This window comes from Eschrichtius robustus, chromosome 2, assembly GCF_028021215.1.
Source record: "Eschrichtius robustus isolate mEscRob2 chromosome 2, mEscRob2.pri, whole genome shotgun sequence".
Classification (NCBI taxonomy): Eukaryota; Metazoa; Chordata; class Mammalia; order Artiodactyla; family Eschrichtiidae; genus Eschrichtius; species Eschrichtius robustus.
This window is the reverse complement of record NC_090825.1, coordinates 143,966,190-143,990,359: the sequence shown is the minus strand read 5'-3', so window position 1 is coordinate 143,990,359 and position 24,170 is coordinate 143,966,190. Positions and strand designations below refer to the sequence as shown.

The window sequence follows — 24,170 nt, the reverse complement described above, 5'->3', positions numbered from 1 at the left end:
TGTTATTTCTTTTTTCTTTTGCCCTACCCAAGTACGGGGGGAGTTTCTTGCCTTTTTGGAGGTCGGACGTTTTCTGCCAGCGTTCAGTGGGTGTTCTGTAGGAGCAGTTCCACGTGTAGATGTATTTCTACTGTATCTGTGGGAAGGAAGGTGATCTCCGCGTCTTACTCTTCCGCCATCTTCTCTCCTCCAGGAGTCTGTACTTTTAACAAGCTGCCCCAAGTGATTCTGATGTGGCTGGCAGTGCAACATATTATAGTGGGTTGGCCCAAAAGTTTGTTCAGGTTTTTCTGTAACATCTTATGGAAAAACCCGAACGAACTTTTGGACCAACCCAACACTTGGAGGACAACTGCACGGGCTAATTTCAGAGGAAGGAAGGAGGAAGAGATTCTGCTACTTGTTTGTTAACGGCTGACTTCGGATGTCTGCAACAGCCCCAGCTGAGCAGTGATTTTCACTTAATGAGCAAATGAGCAGAGGAAAGAAAAAAATCATCCCCTGGACTGGGGATGGGTAGGGAGGGAATGATTGGGAAGCAGAGAGTCAAAATCAGGGAAACACAGATGAAGTGAGGGGGTGGAGGAGAAAAAGAGAGAGAGGACGTTCGTTCAGAAAGGCCACTTTATTGATGGAGATAAAACTGAAAGGAGTTCTCCACAGCCCTCCCTCACTCGTTTCAGTGGCTTCACTGGGCATCTGAGGCCAGCGTGGGCAGGCCTGTCACTGGCACGGGCTGGGCAGCTCAGCCGGCCCCACGCTGCCTACTCCATGTCAGGCGGCCACATAAAAACACATCACAGCACGTGAAGATTCGTGGGTGCACCTCAGAATCCCCCAAACAGTTCCCGTGCACTTTTTTTTTTTTTTAACTATTGTACAAAATATGTTAAGTAGGAAAGGTGAGCTGTGCTGTGACATCTGCAGGACGTCCTTTGAGGATTACCGTCCCCCAAACATTACTTCTTATTGCAGTGAAACCTCTAGAAGGTAGAGCTGTACAAAAAAAAAAAAAAAAATCTAAACAATTTTATTTTAAGAAGAGCAGCAACTTAACACTGCTTTAGTTCATTTAAATTTTCTTTCTCAAAAATACATTCCTAAATATACAAACTATACAATCTTGTCATTGTAATGCTGGTTTTTTGTGGGTTTTTTTGTTTTTGTTTTTTTAATAATAGAACCCAAACTAAAAAAATCTGTTTGTCTTCAAACCGACAAGAGTGCTAGAGGACTCGTGACTCAGTACCTTCATATAACACCACATAAATAAATTTAGCCACAGTCTAGGTTCACAGCGTGGTCAGTGGAACAAAGGAAATACTTTTCTGGCGATTAGACGTCGTCCGCAGAGAGGGTCGGGATATTCAACCGAGGCCGGGTGAAAAATGCCATCTTCTCCCTGTAAAAGAGGCCATCCCTTTAAAGCAGGGTTTTTCACCCTCACTTTATAGGTATAATGGGCAGGATAATTCTTTTTTTTTTTTTAATTTTATTTATTTATTTATTTATGGCTGTGTTGGGTCTTCGTGTCTGTGCGAGGGCTCTCTCCAGCTGTGGCAAGCGGGGGCCACTCTTCATCGCGGTGCGCGGGCCTCTCACTATCGCGGCCTCTCTTGTTGCGGAGCACAGGCTCCAGACGCACAGGCTCAGTAATTGTGGCTCACGGGCCCAGTTGCTCCGCGGCATGTGGGATCTTCCCAGACCAGGGCTCGAACCCGTGTCCCCCTGCATTGGCAGGCAGATTCTCAACCACTGCGCCACCAGGGAAGCCCGGGATAATTCTTTGTGGTGAGGTTGTCCTGTGCATGTAGGATGTTTAGCAGCATTCCTGGGCTCCACCCACTAGATGCCAGCTGCAAGCTCTCCCACCCCTCCTTCCAGTCTGACAATCAAAAATGTCCCTAGGGACTTCCCTGGTGGTGCAGTGGTTAAGAATCCGCCTGCCGATGCAGGGGACACGGGTTTGATCCCTGGTCTGGGAAGATCCCACATGCCGCGGAGCAACTAAGCCTGTGTGCCACAACTACTGAGCTCACATGCCACAACTACTGAAGCCCGCACGCTCTAGGGCCCGCGCTCCACAACAAGAGAAGCCATCGCAATGAGAAGCCCGCGCACCGCAAAGAAGAGCAGCCCCCGCTCGCCGCAACTAGAGAAAAGCCCACGCACAGCAACAAAGACCCAACACAGCCAAAAAAAAAAAAAAAAAAAGTCCCTAGACATTGCCAAATGTCCCCCAGGGGCCCAAATCATCCCTGATTGAGAACCACTGCTGTAGGGGACATTACCAGGCCCAGCCACCTTCAGTTCCAATCAGAGGCCTCCAGAGTCTGAAAGGGCCCTTGGGCCACTTCCACCGTTGGTTTGTTTTAGATTTCCAATTGGTTAGAAATTAAGGGAGGTCCAAATGTGGTTAGACAAATGACAGTATATTTTACACGTTTATATTCCACAAAGGAATGTGTTTTAGCACATACACAAACATGAGTATCTTTTCTGAGAGGACAACACAAGTCTAAATGCAAAGCCCTCTGTGAATGGGAGGCCCAGGCCAAATGGCGTGTGGCGCCCTCCCGTGACACGCCTGGGTCCAGGGCGGCAAGAAGGCATCTCCCCGAGACCCCGGCAGGCAGCAGGCAGAGCTAGGGAGGCCCGGCAAGCATCCATCACTCCCAGGCTTATTTATCATTCAGCCAATCCTCCGCAATTACTGGGGATGGAAACGCTAAGAGGAAAGGGTGGAGCAGGTGGCTGATTCATTAAACAAGAGGATCTAACACATGAGCTCGAGTTGTGCGGGGACTGAGCAAGACAGCTGAGGGAAAGCACCGCAGGGCTCACAGACTGCCGGAGACGGCTCGGCAGAGGGTGAACATCTGCTACAGAGGGAGCTGGGGCTCCGCTACGGAAGGGAGCGTGGGATGGGGAGCAGTGAGGCAGAGAAAAGAAGACAGAGGCTGGGCGGGCACGGTGGGAAAGGGAAAGCCGGCTGGCCGGGCGCCCACGTGCTGACCTGAAAGACTGCACTTCTGGGGGCTCCTTACAGCTCTGGCCTCGAAGCCTGTGCACGTCCTTGGCGGCCGACCTCATCATCTTGTCTGTCTGAAGCTCGCCCCTGTGCTCTGCTCGGTCCATCTGGAGGGCAAAGTGAGGCAGTAGAGAGTCCTTAGGGTCTCTAGAAATGGGTCAGCCACGGAGGACTTTCTAGCACAAATAAGGAGTCTGCTGCAGTTAAAAGGTTTGAGGGTCACAGAAGAGGCACCCTGACGCTTCCTGTTCCACCATAGGATCCTCTTTATCCCGAACAATGAGGGGAAGTGATCCCATCATCTGTCAGACGGGACAGGTTTTCAGGGCCAGGGAACTGAATACCTGTGTGGACCTGTCAGAAGTAAGGAGACAGGGGCTACCAGGTAAAATGTGTGCTGCCTCTCTAATTCTCAGGGCCACCTAAGAAGGTAAATTTTTAAATTACCTCTATATTACAGATGAGGAAACTAAGGCTCAGGCATGTTAAGAAATTTCTTTAACGTCAAACCACTGAGAAACGGTGGAAACCCAATTCCAAGTCATGCAGTTGTGCTCAAGGGCTTTAGGCACGTTACACTCTTCCCTCCTGATACAAACCTATGGAAGCACTTTTGAGAACAAACCAGAGAGCCCTAAAATATCTATGTTCCATATACTTGAAAACACTGCATAAAGACAGAATTTTGGTCAATGAAGCTACCATTTAAATGGCTTTTTAATAGAAGCTCATCATCAGACAGTCACAGATGTACTTTTTTTTTTTTTTTTCTATTTAAAAGGTCAGGTTTTCTTAGTTGGTGCTTTCTTAAGGTAGGGCACATATGCACTTGTTTTCTTACCTCTTTTTGCCTTGGCTACTAGGAAGCGCCAAGATAAATGTAATAGACAACTACCATTAGATTAGGGATATATTTATTGCCTTCTCTTCCTTAAAACTTCCTCTAATTTTCTGTTTTCTCTTAATGCTATTATTATAACTCTATTATAAGTACATTAGGGTATAAGTAATAAATAAGAAAGAAATAAACATTTCTGGAACTTCTGAATTACCAGAGTCAATTTGAACCTCCCACATTAGTCCAGACCTAAGAAGCCCAGTACCACCTTCCTGCTCTAAGTTATCGTCACCTGCATTGAGAGCTGGAATTTTAGCTAATGGCCCTCCCAACAATCCAGGCAGGCACCCTCCGTAAGGTGCTCTTGCACTGCTTGGCTGTGTACAGAGAAAACTAGCAAAAGTCTATCATTTCTGCCATGGACCGTAATCCTCGCAGGTATTATAGAAATGGAGTCGAAGGTGGCCTCTGTGTGTTGGCCCTATGGTATTTATTTCTTCACCATAGTCTGGGATCTCAAGAGCCCACTGGTGCCAAAGTCAAATTTTTACCCATCCAACTGTTTAAAATGAAGTTCAAATAAGAAGATTTTTTAGCTGTTTAGAACCTGCCTGTTTTGCATACCCCCTAAAGCTGCACCCAACATCTGCTAGTCATAGATAAGATAAACCCCGGGGCTATAAGAGACCCCAAACTGCTGCTGCTTTGGTGTTCTCCAACCCAGACTCCTCATGGTACTCTGAATGACATCATCTAGATGGCTAGGCCCCCTTTCCAACCCCCTTTCCCCTGCCCTCCTCCTCTCTAGGTAGTGGTCCCAGAACAGCTGCCTTTGGTGGGGGTTGGGGGGGGCATTGTCATGCAGTGAGGGACTTCCCCCAGATGCAAAGTTGTGAAAGCAGCAGCCACTCAAATTAAACTCATTGTGTGCTCTGGCCATTTTGTGGTTATATCTTCTTCCTTGAGCAACTGCCGAAATCCCTCAAACTCACTACACTAGGGCAGGGACGCGAGCAGGCTTGTATTCCCAGGCGTCTCCCTCAGGACAAAGCCCTGCCAGGAGCCGCCGCTTTCCCATTTGGAAACACCTGCTCTGCGGGACCGCATGGGCAGGCACTGGGGCAGGTCAGCGTTCTGTATTTGCTCTGTTCAAGCGTGTGCCCCAGCGTAGATTAGGTACCCAACATGTTTGATGAAGGACCACCTGGAGGAATAAACGTGTGAATAATAAGGGCTTGCACACATAAACACGGGAATGCAGCAAAAGGTCCTGGCAGCCAGGTAAAGAGTTAATAAAGTTTGCTGGGCAGAGGGATTCCTGGATCTCTTTGCCGATGGGCGTGAGGGGACCTGGGAACACTCCAAGTGCGTCACAGGGCTGCAGGACCCGTTCGAAGGTCCGGCCGGCCTCCCTTGCAGCAGTGCGCCCTCTGCACGGGCGGAGCGCCACTCACCCGCTTCTCCAACATCCTCAGCAGCAGGCGGAAGCGCTCGTCCTCCCGCAACCACGGGGGAAGCTCTTTCTCCCCGTGGCTCTTGGCCTGTTCCAGCTGCTCCTTGAGCTCCTTCAGCACCGAGATCTCCTGAGTCAGCTGGCTGTGCCAGGTCCTGGTCGCCTGCAGGTCCAACTCGAGGTCCAGCGAGGTGCGTGGTAGGCGCTCGGCGCGCAGGGATTTGACAGATGAAGGCTATGGAGGTGGGGATGGTTTTTGACCCGTTATTACAGGGCCGGGTCTAGTGAGCTCACACGACCCCCTGGTCTGAACCTCAGACACCCTCCCTCCTTCGTTCATCCGCGGGCTTCCGCTCCTTCAAGAATGGGGCTCTCCCTCCCCCTGGAGCCCGTCTTGATGTTTTCCATGTCTACTGCTCGTATTATTGAGCATTTTTATGTCCCAGGCACGGTGCTAGGCGCTTTACTTCTGTTACCTCAGTTCATTTTCACAACCCTGTGAGGTCCTGACCGTTATCATCTGCACAGATGAAGAGGCTCCCAGAGGTTAAATCACACAGATTATAAGCAGTAAAGCCGAGATTCCACCCCAGGAGCCAGCTCCAGAACCTACCCACTCACTCCCTACATGGTGCTGCTTTCCCTGCTCACAGTGTCCTCAACATTTACCCCCTCCTTTACTGGATTCTTGTCACTATCCTGCTCTAAAGCTGTCTCCTCAATGCAGGTCTGTTCCCCATGCATTGACTTTGTGGTCCTGTAATGGACATCTATTGTTTCTGCCTGTTCAGCTTCCACGTCTCTAGTCTTATAGTAATAGCGTCCTCATCTTCCCTTGGGGATCCACTCATCTGCCATAGTCAATCCATCTGTTTCACATGGGGGGCTTCAGGGATAGGAATGTGACCTGAACCTGGCCAATCAGAATCTCAGTGATTGCTTCAGGGGTGAGCATGTTATCCAAGCCCAGGCAGTACCACTCAATTCTGGCACTTTTGCTGAGCTACTGGGAAAAGAGGCAATGTCTTTACACAGAGACCGCTGAGCCAGCAAGATATAAACCTAGAACTGATCATGGTCGTCTTCACCAGCATATGGGGTAGCCCTGCTTAAGAATTAAGCCATCTGGAGAGAGCAGTGCCATGAGAGGGGGACTGAAGCGTGATGACATTGGTTCAGCTCCTGGGTCAATCCATGCCTGAAGTCAGTCCAACATCCTAGAGTTTTCCATTAAATGAGCCAATACATTCCCTTTTTCACTTTCAAGCTATAGTTGAGTTGAGTTCTTCAGTTATCTGTATGTAAAAGATCTTGATTAACTACAATCATTAACTCTCCTATCAGAAAACACTAATCATTAAAAAAGAATGACTAAATGACTGTGGGAGATGGAGTTCTAAGATGGCTCCCAAGATTCCTACCTCCTAACATACAAGCCCTGTGTAACCCCCTCCTCTTCAGTGTGGGTGGGACCTGTGAATATGATGGGCTACCACTCCTGTGATTAGGTAACTGCAGGGAGTGAGTCGTAGGATGTGCAGGGGGAGCAGGCGGGAGCTTCTGCAGCTGCAGCATCATTTCTCCAGGAGTGGATCCCAGAACACCTGCTCCAGAATCCTCCGAGGAGCTTATTAAAATGCAGTTTCCAGGGCCCCACCCCAGCTGCCTGGATGAGACAAGTCTGGGAGTGTGGCCTCGGAATCTGCATCATCAACAAGCTCCCAAGGAGACTTGGTGCTCCAGGGACTGTAGCACCAGCCAGCCACAGCAGACGGGGTAGGGCTGGGGTGGGACATCCCTGCCACTTAAGGCCATGTCCACGTTCTCCAGCAGCCAGCGCTCTCTCCTTTCCAGGTGCGCCTCTTCTGCACTGCCTTCTTTCTCCTGCTCTCTCTAGTTCTTTCTGGAGACTTGGGTGGGGCGGGGTGGGGACAGGCACAGGACCACTCTCCGTGTGGGCTGTCAGCAGCAGGCCCGCGGGAGATGCGGAACGGCTGCCCCTGCGTGGGGCTGTCAGCACCCTCTCCTTTCTCTGCACTTTCTCTTTCCCTTTGCTCTCTCTGCTTCTCTTTCTGACATTCTGGCTCCCGGGTTTCTTCCAGTTCTGCAAGCTCGCCAGAACTACTGTCGAGCCTGCGTTGAAAGGCCAAAGTGGGGAGGGCCACACCGCACCTCCTGCAGCCCTGACTGGTTGGTGAAAGTCCCTGTTGGGAGTTGGGCCATTGTCTAAGACGGCCCCATCCTGACCCCTCAGCCAAGTCTCCATAAGGAAAGGCCAGATTGCTCTGCGGGGACAGCTTGTGGCCTCTTCCCTGCGCATTTCCAGCTGGACTGAGAGAAGCCCATGGGGGGCGGGGGGGGGGGCGCCCGGCTTCTCTGCCAGCAGGGAGGCTGTCAGGACCTGCAGCTGCCCAGTCAGCTAGACGACACACACCGAACAAGGTCCTGCCTGAGGCAGGCTCCCATCGGTGGCTGTGACGTCTTGGGTTGATTAGTTCTCAGTGACTCTGATTCCTACCCAAGAAAACAAAGCCAAGTATGCACACTCCTGATCTAAGCCTATTGGTCATAATAACGATGTTACATTGACCCTCTGGCACTTTCCCCAGTGCCTCCCCAGGCCTTACAGTTTACCAAGTTCCATTTGCAAATAGCCCCATGCTTGCGAGAGCGACTTTCTTCCAACCAGTGGCTGAGGAGAAACGGTCAGGCGTCAGGGGATGTGTGTGCCGGACACGTGGCTCGGGGAAACGAGGGAGGAGCAGGTGGACGCACAGCTCCGAGGTGATCGCCTTACCCGCTTCATCCTGACGCTGCGCCGCTCCAAGGAATTTCGAACAAAAGGTGGCTTCTTGGACAGGGTGGAGCTGTCACTGTCACTTCGGTTCAGCTGCCAGAGAAAAGGCGTGGGAAGCTAATGAAGCTCTAAGTGCATGCGGAAAGCCCACTGGGGCCTGGAGCATGGTGGGGTCCCTGCCCTCAGCCCAGTCCTTCCTCTCCTTGTTCCCCGGGGGCTGCAGGAGGCAGGTTCCATTCAACCTTCCTTTTCTCTCTCGGTGAACATTCACTGAGTGTGTACTCAACGATGCACACCCCTTGCGTGCCAGCCATGCGATATCTCATGTAACCCTTCCAGCAACCCATGGGTGAGGAGACGGAGGGTTAGGGGTTACCGAACTTGCTCGAGGTTGGAGAGCTGGTAGCCGCAGCATGGCGGGGTTGACACCCGACAGCGTGACTCCAGGATCTACTGACCTCTTGACCTCCTACGCTAAGGCCTATTTGTATCAACTCTTCCCTGTTGCCCCGAGAGCCGCCTTCATGGCTCAAATGGAGCCCCTGTCAAGACTGACATATACATAAAAAAGCAGCCCACAGGCAAAGCCTCGGGGACCGTATCCCTGGAGAAGATGGGCCAGACACGCTCTGTGAGGGCTGTGCCGATCACAGCTCTCCCCTCCTCAGAATCCTTCAGTCACTTAGTGACATGGACTCTCCCCAGAGAGCTAATGTTCCTCATCCATAGCCAGAGATCAGGGCTATGGTCAAGGTGGATGCTTTTCCACTGACAGTGTGTGTCCCCAATGGGAGGACCGGAGAGGGAGGTGAGGATGGCAGTGCATCCCAGGATGTGTGAGGCGGGGGCTTCTCTCCGGAGTCGTATTTCCAAGTCACTGGGATCGCCACAGGCTGATGCTACAGAGTCTGTTTATTCTGGCAGCTGGCAGCTCACCGCTGCAGGTCTCTTCTGAGAAGCTGTCCACATCATCATTTTTGTGGTTATTAATAATTATTAGTGATAATGATATTAATAGTCCTGCTACGTTGATGAAATAGCTACTACACTAGGCAGAGGCTCCACCAGAATGAGAAATAGACAACAGTAACCATAGCAGCCACATGGACGGAGCCCCTACTATGTGCCATGGGCTTTACTGACAGGTTCATTGAATCTTCAAACAATCCTAACTGAGGGAACTGAGGCCTGGAGACATTAACACACTTTTATAAGTCATGCAGTAAGCATTTCATTCACGTTCAGTGAAATGTTCTGGTAAGCATCAGAACAAGGGTTCAAGGTCCCGTTTGTTTGACTCCAAGGCCATGTCCTCTTCTGGCCCCCAGGATGCACATAGGGCTCAGAGATGAAACGAATATACAGACAGAGGGGTGGACCATCTTGACTGGGGTGGATTCATACAAATAGACGGGCTGCATATCATATCAGAAGGGGGATTTATCCTACATTGTTTCAATCCATAGCTGACACTCACAGAATATGTGTCATACCAACTAGAATATGTGTCAGGACAATTGATGCTTAAGTCGTAGCTGTTTTTTTTTTTTTTTAAATATTTATTTATTTATTTGGTTGCACCAGGTCTTAGTTGCAGCAGGCAGCCTCCTTAGTTGCAGCACGTGGGCTCCTCAGTTGCAGCAGGGGGCTCCTTAGTTGCAGCAGGCGGGCTCCTTAGTTGCAGCTCGCCACCTCCTTCATTGCAGCACGCAGGCTCCTTACTTGCGGCACGCATGTGGGATCTAGGTCCCTGATGAGGGATTGAACCCAGGTCCCCTGCATTGGGAGCGCGGAGTTTCATCCACTGCGCCACCAGGGAAATCCCGAGTCGTAGTTGTTTATATGCTAAAGACCATGTTATAAAAAAAGCGATGAAAGCTACATTAAGTCCTTGAATTTAACTTTTTCTGAAAGATGTTGTAATGCATTTGATCTCAGATGGTAGAGAATATTGTTGCCTTTTTGTTATTTCCATCTGATGGCTAGGGAAATTGAAGAGCAGAGAGGTGAAATAATTGGCAGTCAGAGGGAGCTACAGGGAAATGAGAATTTTGGAATGACTGTATCCTTCAGGTCAAAGTGAGCCGACCAACACATGTGCCAGCACTGCTGATAAATACGTAGGTGTTAAAGACACAGGGGTTGCGGAGAGCTGTGGGGAGTATAATATACCGTCTCCACCCCTCACGGATTTAAAGTCCAGTGGGGGTCCCAAGCCCAGGAAACTCACCAGGTGACACAGGCCATGCTGAGGACCAAAGAAGGGAGACACCCAGCAGAGGGTACTTGATGTGCAGATGTGTGGCATCAGGCCAGAAGGGATTGCTTGTATTCAGAACAAAGTGCCCCGACTTTCTACATATATGAAATGGGATTAATACAACATGCCTTGCAGGGCTGTTTGTGACATTAGATGACACAGGAAAATAGGGATTTTTTGGGGGGGGAGGGGGTGCTAATCTAATTACCATCCTCTTACGACTCGCGGTGGGAGATGAAGCCCACTTTCCACGAATGAAGCAGAAAGTACCAGAGTCTTGCTTTCATGGCCTCCCTTGTAGCTAGAAGCAGGCACGGGACTAGACTCTGACAGTTAGATGCAACTGCTCTGGTCTTTGAATCACAGCCTGGTTAGTTGGACCAATTCTCTGTCACTGTGCCTCTTGGATTTAACCAGGCCATTCTCCTCTGCTCCATGAGCATCCGTGTTTCTTGGTTTCTCAGGGAGAAGCCCTTAGTGGCTGAGGAGTGGCCGCAGCGGCAGTAGCCGGAGCTTCCCTGGCCTCCTGCAGCGGTAGGAGTCTGGTGGAGGAATCAGTGCTGAACCCCAGAGGCAGTGGCACAGCCAGCTGGGACCACGTTCTACAGCAGCACTTGGGGTGTCCCCCCTTGACTGTCTTTGTGGTATGATTTTGGCTGTGGTCTGGCCCGCCTTGTTCCTGCCTGATTTCTGAGGTTGGTTCTACAGCTTTCTGATGAATATGTGAACTATTCAATTTCCTTTCCAAACATTTCTTCCCCACATACACTGCTCACAGTCTGTTTCTACTGCTTGCTATTAAGAACCCTGACCAGTACAGGACTTGGTACTGGGGAGTGGGGTGCTATAAACCACAGACCAGAAGACAGGGAGCTGGCTGTGTACTGGAGGTAGGATGGGGCACAGCACAGACAGCAATATTCCCTGTTGGGAATTTGAGAATGCTCATTCTGTGGGTGAAAACCAGAGGGATACACTTGTTACCTGTTGTATCTCGAGAGACAGAGATATCTGTATCTGCACGCCTACAGAGCTTTAAGGGAAATGATAGGAAAAAATTCAGGATGTTGTACCATTGGCTACTTCTTGTAGCCTTAAGTAAGAATCTACAAGAAACCGATAAGCTTGGGCTCAAGTGTAGTCAGAAAACAAAGAAGGAAAAATATACGGCTTTGCTAAGAAAGACCTTTTTTTTTTTTTTTTTCGTTTTTTTGGCCACACCCCATGGCATGTGGGATCTTAGTTCCCTGACCAGGGATTGAACCCACGCCTCCTGCATTGGAAGGCAGGGTCTTAACCACTGGACCGCCGGGGAAGTCCCAGAAAGGTCGTTTCTGCCTGTGGCAGGTGATCCATGCAGAGTAGGAATTTTTTAATCTGCAGCCCTGCAGGGTCCGGATAATAAAATATGGGAAGGGCCCAGCATAGTGCTAGGTGTGTTAAAGATGCGTAATAAATGGGACTGGAGCTCTCTGTTATTCAAGGATGCCAATCCTGAAAAAGGCCACCTAAAGCGAATCCATTTACCCAGGAGACCAGAATTTTATTGTAAATATTGGGGAAAAAAGTTTGAGTTTTTAGTCGGAAAAGAAAAACACTTTTCACAAGTTATATTTCATATCTTGCATTTGACAAAATTACAACTGCATTCTAAATCCTGATGGCAAAGGATGAATCAAACACTCATTTCTTTTGGTGTGATGTTTCCAACAAGTGACATTCTTCACTTTGTGTTTGATTTCCACCGCACGTTCATAAAGTCAGCAATTTTGCCAGAAACAGATTATCCATTATCCTAAGGGCTTTTCTAAGTCCTTCAAGTTATTCACATTTGAAACATGGACTGGATTTTTCTCTTCTTCAGCTGTGTGCTGGCTTAATTGCAGGATTCTTCACTTGTGATTCACGAATTCCCTCATGTTAAAATCACATTCAGTGACTGCAGGAAACCCTGTACCTTTCGCAAGATACGCAGCTACATTGCAGGTGCTCACATTGTCTTTTCAGATGCTTACAAGCTCAAATATTAGCTAGAGACTTGACACAGATGGGAGAGGTTTACGTTATTTCTGGGAGGTATTACAGGGAATGTTTTGGGGGGACTAATTTGAAAAGTAGCCACAATTTCAAATTAGTGAAATTGTCATGTTATGAAAAAATTACCTTCCCTACTCAAGCTTATAATTGGAGGCCTTGGATACCGAATATCAGATATTGAACCCCCCATATCCCCTCCCCCTCCCTATAACAATAGGCAGGTGGGTGGCAGGTTGACGAGGTGGGGCAGGTTCCATGGGCCTTTCCTGTGACAACTTATTGGCACACTAGGCAGGAAGTTTCTGTTTATGCTTCTAGTTATTGCTGGTTGGTTCTTCATGGTAGGAGGTAAGGAAGGTAGGTAGGAGGTAAGGAAGGATGTCGACATGTCATTTGAGCGTCAGGAACAGGGTCTTGGTTTCTGTAGCCCCAGCAAACAGCATGACCCCTCAGACGGGGTAGACTAATTGGATAGCAAGGCAAAGGGATCAGGGAGCCAAGCCTACTGCACGGCTTCTAAATCCAGCGGGGCCTGCAAGAGCAGGTTGGCAAGTGAAATAGGTTAAAGAGGGCCAGGTGGAGGCCACAGGGAACTTGAAAGCCTTGCCCCCTCCACCCCTCCAAGGGCAGTGGCCCTCACTGCTCAGCTCCAGCCAGCTGTGTCTGTGACAGAATGTGTAGCCCATGGGGCCAGACAGTCCCTTTTTTTCCCAAGAGAAACTGGAATTTTATTTGAAACCTCTTCATTTTTTAAAACTTTTAATTGAATTTCCTAAGTTTTCAATGTTAGCAAAAAGTTCGATTAAAAAAACCCCTAAAAGAGAATGGCAACGTGCCTTTCCTAGGTGCTGGGACCATGGTGCCACCTGCAGAAACACAGAAGGACTGAAGCAATCCAGAGCAGTGTTCTCTACAACACGGGCTCATGCTCATTGGTCTCCAGGAAGAATTCATGAGTGTTCTGTCTATAGTTAATGTTTAGGTTCATTAAAAAAAATATAAAGATATAAAAAAAAAACCCCCAAAACCCCTAAACCCATGACTAAGTAATAAACAGGTCTGTTGCTATTTTGTAACCTCAGGCTGCACGCTGCAATTGCCCTGGAAGGGGAGGAACTGCCTGCCCATCAGGGATGGTGAGGGTCAGTCTGATCTCAGCAAGGGGTGTGGCAGGGCAGGGCATAAACAAGGAGGAGGGGAGAATTCCAACTGGTTGGAATTATAAAATCACTGGCCCTGTATTGGTTATGGAGGCTTTCCCAGGCTTTAGCTAATTCAATCCTTAAAGCAACCCCATAGAGTCGGTCTGTTAACATTATGAGGAAACAGGCTCCGACGAGGACGCAAGGTGAGCGCAGTGGGAACTTGCACCCAGGACGGTGTGAGAACCAGGGCTCTCGGCTACTGGGAGAGAAGCAGGTGCTCTGGGGGAGGGAAGCGCCACACGGTTGCTTACCCGGCACACGTACTGGCTCTGGGGGCCCGGGGAGAAGGTCTTGGAGCGGATGATGGTACTCCCTCGAAGAAATGGCCCTGGGGATGGCGCACCCACCCGGCGGTCCTTGGGCCGCACCACCGTGGGAGACGGGGCCGGGGTCTCCGTGTTGGTCTCTTTGTCCACCTGAGGAAGAGGTCACAGCTGTGAGGCCATCGGTATCCGCAGAGTCTCAGCCATCCACCCTGAGACTCATGGGGCACCCTCCGCAGCTGCTCCCCACCCCTGTCACCTTGCCTCTGGTCCTCAGTCACAGCCAGGGGCTTCCGCGGCCCCAGCCCAGCCAGGACAGCGCCCGAGGCCCCGAGTACTGGCCCCCAGTCCTCCCTGACACCTGTGGGCTGGGGCTAGTGGGAGATGTTCAGTCCCCTAACAAGCTCACGTAAGCAGCAGAGGCACCTCACCCGCCAAAGTCCCGGACTTCACACCCTCAAGACCAACCGTATTTTAACAAAGCCGTAACCAAGGCCTCCACGGCCCCAGCCAAGAACTGCAGATGTTTTCATGGAGTTATGGAGGCAACTAGCAGATCTCGTTATCTAAACTAGGTGATCAGGTTTTCTATTGTCCTTTCACAGTAGTTACCAGCAGAGGTAAATAAAAACACCCAAATGAAGGGCCTTGATTCACCAAAACAGGGCCTTCATGTGATTTTGAAAAAGGCACCCCCTTTGGCTGGAGAAACTACGGAAAGACTTCCCCTCGGTGCGGGGCAGTCAGAAGGCAGGCCCAGGTTCTCCTCTCACACCCCCGCTGCAACCCCCACCCCGCCAGGGGTCAGGCACCTTTGTGCAGTGCACAACCTGCCTCTCCAGCCCCACGTGCCCGGCTCAGACACAATGGGTCACTCCACTTCCAGGAGTCCTGCAGGTCAAAGAACATGGAGGTCTCTTTGGAGCGTGAAGCCTGTTGTATCATGTAACCCTAGTGCAGCAGGGAAGCAGGAGGCGAAGGGAACTTGACTAGAACCTCTTTCCTATTGCACTTTGGGCAGACCCAAATGGAGAAATCCATTCACTCAAAATCTTAGAACCCACCTGCCAGGTTGGTATTACTGTGTCCATTTTACACATGAGGAAACCAAGGCTGGAGAGGGATGAAGTCATCTGCCTAAGGCTACACAGCTAGGAAGGAGCAGAGCTGGCATTTGAACCCAGACCCACCTGCCTGCAAAGACTGAGGTCTGCCCAGAAAACCGGGAACTGCAGAGGGCGGGAGAGATGAGGGGGATGAGTCAACTTCTCCTGGCTTACTGTCACCGAAATGACCCCAATTCCAGGCAGGGACACTCCTACACAACCTTCTGCAGGTCATCCCACTCTGAAGGCCTGTCCCCTGATGCTGGAGCATGAGACTTAGCCCCGAGCCTTTTCTGATTGCTCAGGTTCAAGGATTGAGGGCTATTTCCCCAGGACAGCCCTTCCCGTGTCCCCAGCCCTCCCTACCTTTAGCGCTGGGCACTCATCCATATCATGTGAGGCTTTCTCAGTGAAAATGTCCTCTTCCCCTTCCCCCTCTTCCTCCTCTTCCTCCTCCTCCTCCTCAGCTGCTGTCTCGTTCTCGCTGGTCCCCTCCTCGCACCTCCTGTGATGACAAGGTACTTTGATTACCCACAGCACCCACTTTCATCTGTTCACCTGCCATTTAAGTGCATCCAGGGCAGGGCTTCCAAGCATTTTCAGGAGTGAGGACACTTTCTAAAAAAATCAATTTTAGTGAGGTATATTTTACATATAACAAAATGCATTTCGTGTATAGTTTGATGAGTTTTGACCAGTGTGTTCCTCTGTGTAACCACTACCACACTCAAGATAAAGAATGTTCCATTACCTTGAAAGGTTCCCTTGTACCCTTTCCCAGTTAAACTCTCCCCAGCCCCAGCCCACCACCGACCAGTTTTCTGTCACTAAAGATTCAATCTGATTTTTCTTGTATTTCATAGAAATGGAATCAGACAGTATATGCTCTTTTGTCTCTGGCTTCGTTCTCTCAGCATCATGTTTCTGAGATCCATCCATATTGGTGCATAGTATCAATAGTTCACTCCTTCTTATTGTTGAGTAATCTTCCATTGGATGGATAGACTATACTTTGTTCATCAGGTGATAAACATTTGGATTGTTTCCATTTCTTAGAAATTATGAATAAAGCTTCTATAGACATTCACCTACAAGTCTGTGTAGAAATAGGATTTCATTCCTCTTGGACGTTGTATTAGTTTGCTAGGGCTGCCATAACACAATACCACAGACTGGGTGGCTTTAACAACAGAAATTTATTTCCCATAGTTCTGGAGGCTTAACGTCCAAGATCAAGGTGTGGGCAGGTTTGGTTTCCTCTGAGGGCGCCCTCTGTGACTTGTAGATGGCCACCTTCATGCTGTGTCCTCATGTGGTCTTCCCTCTGTATGTGTGTCCCTGGCATCTCTCTGTGTGTCCAAATCTCCTCTTCTTATAAGAACAGTCACAATGGATTAGGGCCCACCCTAACTTTAACAGCCTTGTGATAACTGAATCAGCTCTTTAAATACCCTGTACTCAAAAACAGTCATTCTCTGGTACTGGGGTCAGAGCTTGAATATCTGAATTTTGGGGAGACACAATTCAGACTATTACAGATATATATATACACATACCTAGGAGTAGAATTGCTGGGTCAAACAGTAAGTATAAGTGATTCAATGTTTTTCCCCCGTGGTTATACCATTTTATGTTCCCACAGTAATATTATGAGAATTCTGGTTCCTCACCTATACTTGGTATTGTTAATCTTCAAATTTAGTCATTCAACTGAGTGAGTACTCGTATCTCGTTCTGGTTTTAATTTTCACTTTCCTGTTGAGAATATTTTCCTGCATTTATTGACCATTCATATTTTCTTTTGCAAGGTGTCTCTTAGAATTTTTAGCCCATTTAAAAATTGGGCTGTCTTTTTATTACAGAGTTGTAAGAGTTCATTATATATTCTAGATTGGAATCCTTTGCAAATATTTTCTCCAAGTCTCTGGCTTGCCTTTTCCTCTTCTAAATGGTGTCTTCCAAAGAACAGAAGCTTTTGATTGTGATAAAGTCCAGTTTATCAGTTTTTCTCTTTAATGGTTTGTGCTTTTTACACTGTACCTAAGAAGTCTTTGCAAAGAGTTTCTCTGGTAGTTTCTTTTAAAAGTTTTATCGTTTCAGCTTTTATGTTTAGCTCTATGATCCATTTCAGATTAATTTTTGTCCATGGTACTCAAAATTTATTTTTTTCTATATGGATAGCCAATGGGGTGGCTGTACCATTTGTTGAAGAGACTTTATTTTTGGTGATACTCTTCATAATTATCCTTTCTCCTTGGACTCCAGGGTTGGAAGGAGTTGGTGTGACAAATGGACGGAATTTGTTAATTAGTAATTTATCACCATTCCCATCTTTACTTTTCAAAGACATACATAACCACCAGGCTTCTGATCAGCATGAGATAGTATTACCATACTGAGCTGGAGGAATTCCAGCCAAAAGCAGAGAATTTGACACCTAGCTAGCTCGCTCAGTGAGACTGTGGATAAACATAAAATCTCCCTTAGGATTTTCCCAACAGGGAGAACAGATCTTGGCTCTCCATCCCCAGCCCTGTGATGAAAACCTCCCTTGCACTTAGATGGGGACTATCGCTACGGAGGGGCTTCTCCCCGCTGGCCTCTTTTTTTTTTTTTTTAAATTTGGTTGCACCGGCTGTTAGTTGTGGCAGGTGGGCTCCTTAGTTGCAGCACGTGGGCTCCTTAACTGCGGCTCCAGGGCTCCTTAGTTGTGGCTCGCCGGGTCCTTCGTTGCGGCATGCAGGCTCCTTAGTTGTGGCACGCGAGTGGGATCTAGTTCCCTGAACAGGGATCGAACCCGGGCCCCCTGCATTGGGAGCACGGAGTCTTATCCACTGCGCCACCAGGGAAGTCCCCCCCAGCCACCTTGATCTACACATAAAAGAGCCATTAAACACGAGTGCTCACAGGGAGCACCTTAGTGAGGATTGTGTAGATGCCACATCACTAACCAGCATGGACTGAGGGCTTAATGAACCGCAGGTGCTTCGCGGAGGTCTCACAACCACACTGAAAGACACTCTTGTCTCCGTTTTACAGATTCAAAAGCGGAGGATCAGAGAGTGGGTAGGCCTTGTCCAGTGTCACAGGCCACTCAGTGGTGCAGCCAGGTTTCCAATCCACGTTTGTTCAATTCCACGAAGTGCTCAACCACTAGGGAAGTCTCTTCTTTGTGACTAAGAAGCTGATCTAAGTATTTTCCAGGAAGGAAAAAAAAAAAAAAAACCCTCAATTGTAAAGAGAAAAATAATTAGTCACATCTTTGCACCCTTTGGAAAAGTGCCCAAAAATAAATAAATAAAAAATTTAAAATATATATCTGATAATATGAAGTGAGGGTTTGGGAAAAAGGCATATCCCCGTGGGGAGTGTTAATTAGAGCAGCCAATTTATACTCTGAAGTCAATTTAGCAGCATCTGCTAAAACAAAACATGTACATATTCTTGATTAAATACTCGTCAATTATATTGTATCAGAGAGGATGTAGCTTTAGGGGTACTCTCAATCACTGCTGGTGGAGCATTTACTAGGACAATCTTACTTGAGAATGATTCTGCAGTGCCTGGTAAAATATAAAACACACATGCCCTGGGACTCAGCTAGGCCACTTCTCAACCTCTGTCCTAGACAAACACACACAAGTCCCCGAGGAGGTAAATAAAAGGATTTTCACTCTAGCATTGTCTGTGATTATATTCTTCTATATTTTCTAATCCTCTAAGAGTTTTGTTTTGCTTGTGGATCTTAAAAAAAGATCGAGTCTTCTGATTATATGCACTAAAGAAACCTAAACAATTAAAAGGAGGGAGTAACAATGGCACCCTCCTTTGGGCCTTGGGTGCCGAGGGGGAAGGAGAGGAGATGAGAACGGAGGGCCAGTCTCTGGAGCCCTCCACTCCAGAGCTGAGCGGGCACAGCAGAGCTAGTTAACATTCCAGGACCAAAAGAAGCCTCCAGTCTGGGGGGAGGGGGCTGCAGATGGATTTACCCCAGTATAGCAGCTCTGGGATTCCCAGCCCTCTTTGTAAGTCAGTGTCTGGGGAAGTTTGAATGGCAAGGGGTGGGGAGAGAGGGGGCCACAAAGGGAGAGAGAACAGAAGGTGGTTGCTAGGAGATGGCGTGAAAAGTCTCAACATAAGCTTGGAATTTGGCGGAAACCACTGATCTTGTGCCAGGGTTTTGGAAGACAGGTCCTGGGCCTATTTCCGGCATCAGACCTTTGCAGTGTGCCAGAGAGAAGGAGAGAGAGGGAGAGAGAGGGAAGAGGGAGGGAAAAAGACAGGAGAAAGAGAAAGGCGGGGTGATGGAGGGAGGGAGGAGGGAGGAAGAGAAAGGGAAGGAGAGGGGAGGGGAGGAGGAGAGGAGAGAGGGAAGGAGGTGGGGAGGGAGGGAAAGGGAAGGAAGCAGGGAGACACAGATGGAGTGGGACAGAGAAGGAAAGAGAAACTGAGACCATTTAGAGAGAATCCTAAAACGTACGAACATACAAAAATTCAGGAACCTTGCCCTATTCTTTATCACATGGAGGAAGAGAAGAGGAAGAGAGGGGCCAGCCTGTGGGCCAAATCCAGCCCACTGCCTGTTTTTGGACAGTGCAAGGTCCAAGCTATGAATGGTTTTTATATTTTTAAATGGCTGAAAAAAAAATCGAAAAGAGAGCGAAATTTCATGGTGTGTGCAAATGATGTGAAATTCAAATTTCAGTGTCTGTAAATGAAGCTTCAATGACAGAATCACGGTGGTTGGTGTAGGTACCATCTATGGCTGCTTTCACACTACGATGGCAGAGTTGAGTGGATATAACAGAGTCCGTATGGCACACAAAGCAGACATTTTCTATCTGGCCCTTTCCAGAAAACACCTGCTCACCCCTGGAGTAAAAGATACTAAGGAAAGACTTCATGTGAGACCAAACATATAATCTAGGGCTGTAACAGAAGAGTCACTGAGTGCTTCCTGTGAGTAAAGGTTTGTGTTAAGTGCTCAGCATGCGTAATTTTTTGAGTCTACAAAATTCCCCATGTGTAGTGGCTTTTTTTTTTTTTAATTTTTATTTATTTATTAATTATTTTTGGCTGTGTTGGGTCTTCGTTTCTGTGCGAGGGCTTTCTCTAGTTGCGGCGAGTGGGGGCCACTCTTCATCGCGGTGTGCGGGCCTCTCACTGTCGCAGCCTCTCTTGTTTCGGAGCACAGGCTCCAGACGCGCAGGCTCAGTAGTTGCGGCTCACGGGTCTAGTTGCTCCGCGGCATGTGGGATCTTCCCAGACCAGGGATCGAACCCGTGTCCCCTGCATTGGCAGGCAGATTCTCAACCACTGCGCCACCAGGGAAGCCAGTGGCTATTTCTTAAATCTATATTTCACAGATAGGGAAACCAGGGTTAGAGCCTGGTTCTCAGCCCAGGCTTCACCTTAGAATTACCCACGAAGTTTTTAAACTTACTGATGCTCAGGCCTCACCCAGCCCTAGAATCCCACAGGGAGTTGGATGAGTGAGACTCCAAATTCACATCTGTCTGGATTCAGAGCACATGCACTTAAGTACAACTACACACACTTCCTCCAAATGGCAAGGTTCCTAGGCTGTGCTCATTTCCAGCTGGTAGTTACTCGTGCTGCTCCTCGATTTACTGCTAAGAATCTCTGCTGTTTCTTCCGTGTCTACTACGAGCTTTGCACTTTCACTTCATCAGTGGCTTTTCCTTCAGTCCCTTCTGATAACCCCACCCAGTCGGTGTGATGTCCCCACTTTTCAGCTGAGGATCAGACAAGGTCAGAACGACTTGCCTAAGAGTGGGTGCTCTTGAGGGCGAGGGCAGGGACTGGGAGGAAGCATGTGTGGGTTTCCGGAGAGCCGCTGACGCTCTGCTTCTCGATTTGGGCACTGGATTCACGGGTAGTTTTGTTTCCGAAAATTCACTGAACTGTACACTTATGTCAACCTTTCTGTATGTACATTATGTTGCAATACAAAGATTAAAAACACTTTGCCTAAGGCTACACAAAAAAAGATGAAGCTAGGATTTGAACCCCAGTCTACATCACTGTTTCCTAAAGTGTGTCATAAGACCCTTCTGTGGGTAAACAAGGGACTAAAGAACACTGATCACACAGCGAGAAAGCTGTGTCCTGTTCACTTCTCCTTCAGACCTGTTTACATCAAGGAGGAAGTCTCTCTTGGGCAGTAGCATGTCTTTAACATTGCTGAAACACTGACTGACCTTCCTTTTTAACAACGGGAGAGGAGACCTTAGTCTTAGAACCTTGGCAAGCAATATACCCAGCTAGACTTGAATACTCTTGTTGTATTTTCATTACATTTAATCTTCCACAGTTACCTTCTGAGGCAGACTTGGCTCATGGCCTACTCAATATCCATTCCTACTTTCTTCCTTAGTAACAGAATCCTGAATTTTGTACCGACTAAGAGACCTCATTTCCCAGTCTCCCTTGCAGTTAGGTAGGCCAAGTAGCTAAGCTCGGCCAATGAGAAGCAAGTAGAAATTGCTGGGTGGGACTTTCAGGAATGCTCCTTGGTTACAAGGCACGCAGGAAGACTCTGTTGTCTCTCCTCTTTCCTGATGCCTGCCTGATGGCTGGTGACTCTGCAGCCATTCTGCGCTTAGCAGCCTTGATGATGGAGGTCACACCTAAGGCCAACAAAGTAGAATGAGAGAAAGAGCCTGGGTTCCCAGTAACATCGTGGGGCTGACAGACGTGCCCTGGAATGCCTTTTTCCAGTCTTGTTTTTAAGTAACAAAGAAGTACACTTCTATCTTGTTTAAGCCCATTATTTCTGCTCTCTGTTCCTAGCAGTCAACTGCAATTCCTTACTGAGGAATCTTCAATTTATGGCAAATTATACTTATTTCCACTTCTAGTAATATAAAGCTTCCGAAGAATTTTTTTTTTAACCAAAATAAATGTAAGTTCATCAAGACAAACACTAATATTAGATGTGAACTAGCATGAATAATTCCTGGAACACAAAATGACAAACTGGGAAGGGATTTTTGGGAACTACTGTACCAGACTATATACTGCCTTTTTGCCTGTAGAGAACCCATGAGGAGAGAGGTTCTCCATTTTCACAGAGGAACACTTCTGTTGGTTGCCCTGGTATTTGGGGATCTCATCCTTGGGCTCAGGTCCAAGCCAGGTCAGTTCCCAGGGGCACCCTCACTTACCAGCTGTCTTCCAGGGTCTGTGTGCTGCTCCTTCCCTCCTGCCTCTTCTCCAGCTCCACGGCTGTCTGTTCCAGCAAAGCAGACACGGCATCCTGCAGAGACAAAGGCTGATGGGTCCATCCGTACACCATGGGCATAGCCCCACCCGGCAGGAATCAGAGTGTGTCACCCTCCCAGTAAACGGAGGGTAAAACTGAAGACCAGAGTGGGTAAGCGTCTTGCTGTAGAGTCAAATAAATTGGAAATACAGTCCTTAGTTCTTCTAACTGGCAGTTCTCTGGAGAATAACCTCTGCATGCCCAGACAGAGTTTGGAAGACAGCCAAGTTTAGTGTTTGGGTGAGACGGAATTATAGGTCTCCGGCTGTAAGGAGAGCATGGTTTAGTCAGGGAGACCACCCCATAGACCATCAATAACAAAACAATCTGGGAAGGACTATGAGAGAGATAAGTACTGGATGTTTGAGAACAGAGGCATGGTGGCAAAGCTAGCTTGGGGGCTGTATTCAGGGAAGGCTTCCTAGAGGAAGAGTCTTCATACTGAATGGTGTCTATGGTGAGGAAGCCTGTGTGACTTGAGGAAATTATTTAATGTCTCTGAGACTCAGTTTCTTCTAATAATTACTCCACCTCTGATGTCCAGCCACCTCCAATTCAGGGAGAGGCTTTTCCTTTCATCCAGCCAGGTGCCGCATGTGCAGGAGAAGGGTGCAAAGCTGTGGCCCAGCTCACCGTGCTTTCAGGTCCTGGCATGGGGGCCATGGCTCCCGCTGGTTTGGGCTCCCTGCTCTGTTTCTTCAAGTATTTGTAGCTCAGGAGGTTGTACCAGCGAGTCGACCTCTCCCCAGACCGGCAGACCTCAGCCAGGCTGATCTGGGCGCCTCCCTGTGGAGAATGGGAAAAAAAGCACAACCAGGGGGTGACAAGGTATTCTGGGGGCAGTATGCAAAACACCACTCCAGGTGAGACAGAAGCTTCCTGGGAGGAAGAAATGGCTAGCTGCTAATCATTTTCCAATAACTCACTTGTTCACTAACTTATTCTTTCATTGAGTTGTATGGGTTCTTTAAATATTTATCAGATACATGATTTGCAAATATTTTCTCCCATTCAGTAGGTTGCCTTTTCATTTTGTTGATGATTTCCTTTGCTGTGCAGAAGCTTTTGTTTGAGGTGGTTCCACTTGTTGATTTTTGCTTTTGGTGTCAGAGTCAAAAAACATCATGACCAGGACTGATGTCAAGGAAAACAACTCAAAGCTCCAGAAACAGGGGACTGGAGGCGTAAACTGTAATATATCTATAGGGTGGAATATTACATAGTTATGTACAAAAAATAAGGAAGATCTCTAGGTAGTGATGTAGAGAGTTCTCCAGGCTATATTAATTCCAACAAGATAACAGTCAATTTTAGGCTGGCTCATAGGCGTGAATGGTCTACCTCAGTAAACTGGATGCACTCTGACGGCATTTATGCATTTGTTCATTCATTTACTCAACATACACCCATTTTCCCAGTAGCCTCTGTGTGCCAGGCACTGTTCTGGGTGTTGGGGATATGGAAGGATTTAAGGCAGAGAAAAATCTCTGCCCTCATGAGCTTCCATTCCAGTCTGGGGGAATCAGATAATCAATAAGTAACTTCTATATTGTGTCTCATAGAGTCTAAGATGCCATCGATTATAAAGTGTATTATTATTTCATGTACCACTAAGAAAGAAAAATAGTTGCCAATTAGACTATGACCTGCCATCTAGTATACACTGCATCTTGATTTCACAGATGATAAAATGTGAAAATAACATGTACCCTAATACCTATGATATAGAGAAATATTAGGTGATGTAAAGTGCTGCAGAGAAAATAATACAGGGAAAGTGGAGAGAAGGGGGTAAGAGAGTGGAGGGGGCAATGTGATTTTAAATAGGGTGGAAGGAAGTCGTCACACAGAAGGTGACATTTGGGTTAAGATCAGAATGAGGCAAGGGAGTGAGA

General features: G+C 48.1%; 1 protein-coding gene across 2 annotated transcripts in view; it reads right to left on the bottom strand.

Annotated features, from left to right (window-relative positions):
• Positions 1-624: 624 nt before the first annotated feature.
• The window catches only part of WWC1 (WW and C2 domain containing 1), a 149,369-nt gene continuing 125,823 nt past the window's right edge, over positions 625-24,170 (bottom strand). For both annotated transcript variants that reach the window (XM_068534595.1, XM_068534596.1), the window contains exons 16-23: positions 22,909-23,061; positions 22,178-22,269; positions 15,357-15,495; positions 13,873-14,037; positions 8,120-8,212; positions 5,324-5,557; positions 3,017-3,138; positions 625-1,402 (exon numbers count right to left, since the gene is read on the bottom strand). In XM_068534595.1, the coding sequence (XP_068390696.1) occupies positions 1,336-1,402; positions 3,017-3,138; positions 5,324-5,557; positions 8,120-8,212; positions 13,873-14,037; positions 15,357-15,495; positions 22,178-22,269; positions 22,909-23,061 (1,065 nt within the window). In that variant the 3' untranslated portion in view covers positions 625-1,335. The remainder of the gene's footprint in view (positions 1,403-3,016; positions 3,139-5,323; positions 5,558-8,119; positions 8,213-13,872; positions 14,038-15,356; positions 15,496-22,177; positions 22,270-22,908; positions 23,062-24,170) is intronic.